General features: G+C 34.6%; 1 protein-coding gene across 1 annotated transcript in view; it reads right to left on the bottom strand.

The window, feature by feature from the left end:
- LRRC40 (leucine rich repeat containing 40) overlaps window positions 1–8,677 on the bottom strand; it is a 56,952-nt gene that overhangs the window by 9,054 nt on the left and 39,221 nt on the right. The window contains exons 10-11 of the mRNA XM_012652675.1: window positions 3,131–3,239; window positions 113–220 (exon numbers count right to left, since the gene is read on the bottom strand). Coding sequence (XP_012508129.1) covers window positions 113–220; window positions 3,131–3,239 — 217 coding nt within the window. The remainder of the gene's footprint in view (window positions 1–112; window positions 221–3,130; window positions 3,240–8,677) is intronic.

Genomic DNA, 8,677 nt, shown 5'->3' with positions numbered 1-8,677 from the left:
TATACTTTCTAATTAAAAAACCATGAGAAATAATTTTTCTTGCAACTAAAATGAGACTACAACTAAGAACAAGTCACAGCCTAATAGAAATGGCATCATGAATAATTCTTACCTTTTTGGAATTTCACATAGCTGATTCTTACTGAAGTTAATAGAAGTGATGATGTTGCTTTTTACTGCATCAAACACTTCATCAGGAATCAAAGTTGTTTGTTTATCACTAAATGGAAAATGATTTTAAAAAATGAACCATTTTTAGTTCAGAAAAATATGATTATTATTCTTCATTTATAAAGGACTTTAAAGATTTTATAAAATTTTCAAGGCAGTTGGTTATGAAGTTTTATAAAAACTGTCACAAAAATCTACCAACCCACAAAATGTTCAGTTAGGAATTCAGACAACATATTGTGTTACAACACATTGTGCTACACCTTCTCAGCATTCGTATACTCAACATGAATAAAAACAAGACATATGTCTTCAGAGCCTGAGATATCTGCAAATCATATAATAAATGGATAGCCCATTTCTCTACTTCTGAGTAGAACTGAATCTATCATTTTAAAAACTGGTTGTTGCCCCGCTTCTTAAAACTCTATTAAAGGGGCTACCTGTCATCTTTCTTTGGGTATACAGCTTGCTGCAAGGTAACAATAATTTTTAAAAGTTCAACATTACACTAAACTAAGTTTAGCAACCTAGGCCACTTTCTCTCTCCTTTAGTATGTGAAAAGGTAGGCAGAGCAGTGGACTGAAATTAAACTATTCCTACTTCTACCATTAATGAGCTTTGTAATTTACTCTTCCTGAACCTTGGTTCTATAAAATTACAATCTGAAGAGCTATTCATTGTTATATATGCCATATTTTTTCAAATGTAAATATAAATAAATTTCCTTTTAATTAAAATTCTCAGTAAGATTTTCAATAAAATATAAATTAATCTTAAACGAAAAGTACAGTCATTCCCCATTATCCAGGGGGACACATTCCAAGACCCCCAGTGGATGACTGAAATTACAGATACTACCAAACCCTATATAGTATATATTAATACTTTGTTTTTTTGATCTGGTAACTGAGATGACTACTAAGTGACTAAGAGCCAGTAGCATATACAACTTGGATACACTAGACAAAGGGATGATTTGTGTCCCTGGCAGGATGGAGAGAGACTGTGCAAGATTTCATTATGCTACTCAGAACATCAGGCAATGTAAAACTTATGAACTGTTTACTTTTGAAATTTTCCATTTAATATTTTCAAACTGTAGTCAACCACAAGTAACTGCAACCATAGAAAGTGAAACTGTGGATAAGTGGGGACAACTGTATAGAACTCTAACATTTGCAGATTTAATAATTTGTCGATGCTATTATTAGCCATTATCCTTACATTCTTTTAAGTTATGAATGCCTAACACAATGTTACCCACCTAAAAGAAACTTCAATGGAATGTCAAATGAATGCATACACAAGAAAACAATATTACATATAATGCATGATATGGGAGAATCATGCAGGAAAGCCATCATAATATGGATATGTAAAAAGATTGTCAAAATTTCATAATTATTATGCTTTCTACTCCTATGGTTCCATTTTCTTCTGTGCAGATGCAGCACTTTCATCTTCTCAATTAGAAATGCTCGAGTTGTGGGGAATTGATTTATGCTAATCCATTGGAAGATTCACGCTATTTTCAAAATTTAGTTGAAAAAGCATTTATGCCTTGAGATTGAGAATTAATTTATATTTTAAATAGAATACTCCTTTCCAATTAAAGTCTCTGAGAAAAACAAACTACAATAAATTTAGAATCAAAGCAACCTAAGATGTATCTTTTGTGACATTTGTGCCTTACAAAAGTGGGAATGGTTGCCCCAAATAAAATTGGGTCAATATACTTTATAGATTGTCTGCATGATTAAAAACAACAGCATATGCACCTAGTACAGCGCCCAGCATAGAACAGAAACTCAATAAATGGCATCAATACAGAATGGAGAGAATGGAAGCCAGAGATAAATTCTAAGCCAAGAAAGACTAAGGCAGGAATGAAGTCTGTTTCATTAGTAGACTCCAAAAATATCTACTGAATAAATAGGTATATGATGTGGAAGATAAGATATGCTAAGTTGCCATGCTCTGTGAGAAGTAGTACACAAATGTAAGTATAGAGTAACACACTACCTATGTTCATGTGGCAAAAGGAACTTGGCTTAGAATAGTGATTTCTACTAATACATATATCAAAGAGTGGCTGATGAGAGGTGAGAATAATGTGAATGAAATCCAACAAATAAGAAATGGAGACTATATCCTGACTGCTAAGAAGGTGGATCCTACTGATACATTAAGGATAAGAGGCCAGGCACTGAGGCTGGCTATATAGATTCTTGAATAAACCTAGTCACCTATCTAACCTATATTCTTTTGTATGTTCACTATAATGCCCACCCATACATGAACCAATGACTTTTATTAGTGTTGCCATAGATAGTACTGAAAGGATATTTGACAACCACCTTCAATTTTTTTATAGGTATCTGCTTTCCCCAATTTAATACACTTCTATAACATATAAAAATATTTAGGCTTTGTCTCAATTATATACTAACATTGTAAGTGTTTCAGTTTTAATATATGCGCACATTACCAGAGCACATTATTACTATGACATATTATTTGACTTACGTTCAGATAAATTAGCAGGTACAACCTCTCAAGCTTTGCCTGCTAGTCAAGGTTTTTTTTTTTTTTTTTTAAGGTTTTAATTAAATAAACTTACTGACTAAAAAGACTCCCCTGATATAAAATTTTCTTTAGATACTGGTTACTGAATCAGAGAAGTTTATTATCAATACTTTCACTTTTTTATTTTTTATAATAATAAAATATTCTTATAAAAATATTACTATTAATGAAATCATCTATCACAGAAGGAATGGCTATTTAAATTCATTATACTTTTAATATGCTTTCATTTCATCATGGTTTTTTGCAACGGCTATTACTCTAAGTACTCTGATACATTCCTCTTCATCAATTTTCCTTTTTCTGAAGGGTTTTTTTCCTCTTAAGTTTCCTACGTGTTTGGCAATGTTTAAAAAATGAATTACATACCTATAGTCTAATATTTTTAATGTGACGATGGCGTGTACATTGACTCTGGATTCACTTGGTAGTGTCATTGCAGTCTCAGTAACAGAGTCACTTTTGCTAGGTCCATCATCTGGCAAAAGAAAAGTTATATAAAATCAATATTTATAATAAAAAATCATTTAAAAATTCTTGGTAAGATGTAAAAAACAGTGTATATAACTTTTAGGTATTATTTGTGAGAATGCCTTTAGTCAAATGTTTTATTTCCAATAACTCAAATTTCAGTCTAGAATTTAATATGTAATAGAAAACAGATAAAGTTACTAAAGTATGGCTTCAAAACCTTTTAATACTACAATGTCTAAGAAAAAACAATGACAAGCAATCCTTCTTAAGCAAAATAATATGATCCACTAGAAGAAATTTGTTCACAAAGGAGAAATATTATTTTCCTCAAATGTCTACCAAATAACTTTTTTCAGTTTAGAATACAATGAAGATGATTATCCCCAATCGCTTAAAATCTGGCTATTTGCATAAACAAGTAAGCTTTTTGCACATTTTATCTGTTAAGAATTTTTCTTAGTAATGCAAGACTTTATTTTCAATAGATATTTTCCTAACATGCATGTATGCACACATACTCACACATTCACACACTGTAAACCACCTTACTAATCTCCAGAGACTGTTTAACACTGCCATTACATGACATTAAAAAAAAAAACACCTTTAAAAGAAATGGCTTTGTGATTTTTTGTGCAAAAAAGGTTTGAACAATATAGAGAGAAGTAAAATAAGACTATTAATTTTCAACAATGTGAAAAAAAGACACAGTTCTCGAATTAATGCAGAACAGTAGAAGGTATGCCAAAAGAAAACAAAGAATTAGTAGTATCTCTGATACTGCGTCAGCCTAGTAGGCATTCAATAAATATTTGTTGAATATTACTATGTATGTTTCTCTTGCATTGAGCTCATCAGTTATTCACTAATCAATGATTAAACTATTATTTCCCATGCAAATATGATATGAATACTTTATTCATAGAAGTAGCACAAAATAAATGACAAAATATCAAATAGAAATAAAAGACATCAGGGAAATATTAGTATCAAGTGAATGCTATGGTATTTAGAAGTTCCCTAGTAGTTTGGTCATGTTACTTTAAAGAATATGTAATATATTGCCAAAACTACATAAGCAGAGAGACAATATTAAACCAATAACAAAACCCAACATTATTTTTTAAATATATATGTATACTACCATGATTATACATTGAGATAGGATATTCTCAACAATTTCCAGAGCTCCTTTTAATAATCAGCACCAACGAGAATATAAAGTAGGAGACAATTTTCTCTGGGAGAGGACTGTCATGAGAGAGAGAGAGATTTATTTTCATCATATATCTTTGCATACTGGTTGATTTTTTTTTTTTTTTTTACCCGGTGTAGTTAGTCTTTTTCATTAAAAAAAAAAAAAAACCTAAATAAAGAAAACCAAAACTTCAAATTGAAAGGGCCCACTAAGTGTCAAACACAATAAATAAAGTAGAGCCACACCAAAGTATATTACTATAAAATTTCAGAAAAATGGCAACAAAGATCCTGTAAGTTTCCAGAGAGAAAAAAACAGCTTAATTGTGCAAATGACTGACAAGAACAAGCCAGATAAGAGGTCAATCACATCAAGCAGGAAGAAAGAAATCCTTTTAAGAAATTCTTAAATGTATTCATTTGGTTAGTGAGGAGGGCATGGTGGGTGACTTAGTGAATGACTGTCACCAAATCAGTAAATCTTCAGAGCTTCAATTTATCCCTTTGAAGCAAACAGGCACAGATTACTCTGCCTTGCCAGCAGTTTTAGAAGGGATTAGAAAATCTGATGAGTCCCACTGTCACTCGGAAACAAAAGCAAAGAACTAGAGTCCATTGGTTATTTATTTGTTACTTCATTCTATACCATTATCCAACATATATTAACTGGTAGGTACTATTATGGTAAGAGATGACAGAAGATGAACTCAATCTAGTGGACAAGCAGAAAAAAATCACAAAACATTATGGTAAATACAGTGATAGAAGTATGTTGAAGGTATTTTTATGAGAGCAATATCTGTTGAGGATGGGCAGGAAGGCCTATAAAACCATAGGAGTGCCAGGTAAAGCTAACCAAGAGAGTAACCACCTCAGAAGGGAGTAAGAGACTACAGATTCTTGTCAATAATACAAGAATTTAAAGTAATTTGCCACCTTTGTAACTTTTCCATTTAATTTTTTAGATTCTTTTAGTGTTTGATTTTATTATCCTCTACTCCTTTTAAAATGAAAGGAACTAAGTGAATTCCTATTTTCTTATGCAACAAATCTGGGGGTTGGAAGAGGAACAAACCTTAGGAAAACTACTAAATGTATTAGCCAGGCTTGTAGAGAGTACAACCTCTAAGGACAGAATGGGTGGCTACAGAGAGAGAAAAAAGCAGGGAGTTCTTGGAGAACATGTCGAGCTACTTTGGCCCGAGAGGGCATCTGAGAGGGACTAAGGAGTATAACGGCCCAAAGTCGGGTCCCCAGAACAGTCCCATCAGCCTTATGTGGGAATTTACTAGAAATGCAAATTTTTGGGCTCCACCCTACCGAATCAAAAATTCTGACAGAGGGCCCAGCAATTTGTGATTCACCAAGCCTTCCAGGTGGTTCCAATGAACACTAAAGTTTGAGAACCACCATCCTAACCATTTTTCTAGTCAGGGATTCCACTTTTACTACACAAAAAATGATGAACATAAATCAATAATACATAACCAGCAGCAATCCCTGGGTCTGGATCTAATTACCACGAATTTTTCCTTTATCCCACAAACTGTTACTGTGCTTCTGCTCTGTGGCAGTCGCTGTACTAGATGTTAGAAATATAAAAATAAATAAGACACTATGACAGACTATAGCCAGGCCTGCTGTGTATAGTCCATCCTAATCTTGATAACATAGAAGATAATTGCCCAAGGACTGCTCATTAGTATAAGTCTGCAAAGAAACTGAAAATATGATATCAATTCATTATTATATAATTCATGGGCATAAATTATGTAATTTATGCCCAATTTAGGGGCAGTTTTCTATGTTTGCTTTAACAAATTACCACAAATTTGGTGGCTTAAAAAGTGGTCCCCAACCTTTTTGGCACCAAGAACTGGTTTCATGGAAGACAATGTTTACACTGACCCATGGTGGGGCGGTGCAGGGAGGTGGCCACGCTACCAGCAAAAACCAGATCCCTTTGGTAGGGTTGCAAAGGATAAGAAAATAATAGAAAATGGAAAATAATGGAAATAAAAGAATACACAGAAACAAAGGTATAGCTTTATAGATTTATAAAGATTATAGGCAAAGCGGGTGCTCAGGGGGCCTGGATATCTACGTCAGTCTCAGAGGCCACAAGTGAAGTTTTACATGGTCATTTATAGGTACAGTGATCAGTTGCCAGGGGTAATAGATCTACATAACAACAGGTAGTTCCTCTTAGGTTAACAGTTTTTCAAAAGGTTTCTTCAGATCCCTAACTAACTCTTTCTACATGAACAAATGGTTACAAAATCTTTCAAAGGCTAACTTCTAAGTTCTAAGGTAAATTTATCACTTAACAAAGGGGTTAAACAGAGATATATTGGCTCCATATTTTCTTTATCAGGTTATTGTGAATGGAGACAGGTAATCTGGAGTTTTAAGCAGGAACTGTCCCTTGGGCTAATTGCTTATAGCCATAGGTGGCTGTCTGTTTGGGCGGGCACTCTTTGATCAGCTCTCATCCTGTAGTTTTTAGCAGACCTGCCTTGCTTTACAAAGCAAGTCCAAACCTTTAGGTCTGAGAATCCCGGTGCTTTGTGGGATTCAGCCGCTACTGTCTTTCAGAGATGCCCTCCTGAGGTGAAACAGCTTTTGATATGCAAACTAACACGTTCACATATTCCTTCAGGGCAAAGCTCTGCAAAACTCCTGAGACATTTACTGTCTCCAATATATTTACATTAATTCATGGAGCAACAGGGGGTGGGGGGTGGGTGATGGCAAGCAATGGGGAGTGACTGTAAATACAGATAAAGCTTCTCTTGCTTGCCTGCCACTCAATCTCCTGCTGTGTGGCCTGGTTCCTAACAGGCCAAGGACTGGTACTGGTCTGGGGCTTGGGGGGTGAAGGACTGCAGGCTTAAAACATTGAAACTTATTATCTTACAGTTTTGTAATTCGGAAGTCTTCAATGGGTCTTACAGGGCTAAAATCAAAATTTTGGCAGGTCTGCATTCCCCTCTCTAGGGAAGAATCTGTTTCCTTGCCCTTTTCAACTTCTATTAATAGTAGCTACCAGTATTCCTTAGTTCCTGGCCTTCCTTCTCCATCTTCAAAGCCAGCAACAGTGGGTTCTTCTCATATCCTATCATGCTGACCTCCTCTTCTGCTTTCCTCTTCTACTTTTAAGAATTCCTGTGATTACATTGGGCCAACCCATTTAATCCATGATAATATCCTCATTTTAAAGTCAACTGATTAGCCTTATTAATTGCCCTTTGCTATGTAAGGTAACACATATACAGGTTGCAGGGATTAGGATGTGGATATCATTGGAGAATCATTATTCTGTCTGTCATAGGTAGAATAGCAAGATGATCTTAGTGACACAGTAAGAAATTAAACTCAGAACACAGACATTAGAATCAGGTGATGGAGCTTGAGTAAAGGCAGTTTTCTGCAATCAAATACAGTAATTAAGTCTAAGTGCCATGATAGCATTATTGGGGTATGCACTTGCCTTAGTCCATTTGTGCTACTGTAACAAAATACCACCAACTGGGTAATTTATAAACAATAGTAATTTATTTCTCACAGTTCTGAAGACTGAGAAGTCCAAAAAAGGTATCTGGTGAGGGCCTTCTTGTTGTATCCTCACATGTCAGAATGCTCCCTTCAACCCTTTTATAAGGGTGCTAATCCTATTCGTGAGGATGGACACCTCATGACTCAATCCCCTTCCAAAGGCTACAACTCTCAATACTGTTGCAATGGGGATTAAGTTTAAACATGAATTTCAGAGGGGAACACCATCATTTAGACCATAACAGACCCAATTTGGGAACTTTAGCAAGCTGCCAGGACCTCACCCTGGGCAGGCATAATATCACCACCACCACTGGAACACATCTCCCACCAGTAAGTTGGGGAGGCTACAGAAGCTGCACTTAACAGCTCCAGCTTGGGATGCTCTTACAAGGTTCTTTGCTTAAACTCTATCCTTTGAGCTTATCACAAACTGTAATTAGTATAAGACTTTCATTCCAGATTTTGTAAAGCTCAAATCTAGTCCCCAAAAAGATACTTTAGAAACAAAAGAAAATTTTATAGTCCATGATATTTACTTAACATATTAATTTCTACCTGCAGAATAAACACATAAATAGACATCAGGGTTATCTGAAAGTCTGTGATAATCAAATAAGAATGTTAATATAATACTATCTAGATGAATCAAGGACATTCCACACATGTCACCTCATGAAATTTTGATAC

This window comes from Propithecus coquereli, unplaced genomic scaffold, assembly GCF_000956105.1.
Source record: "Propithecus coquereli isolate 6110/MARCELLA unplaced genomic scaffold, Pcoq_1.0 Scaffold396, whole genome shotgun sequence".
Lineage (NCBI taxonomy): Eukaryota > Metazoa > Chordata > Mammalia > Primates > Indriidae > Propithecus > Propithecus coquereli.
Note: the sequence above shows the minus strand (reverse complement) of the source record. Positions and strands in the feature narration are given on the sequence as shown.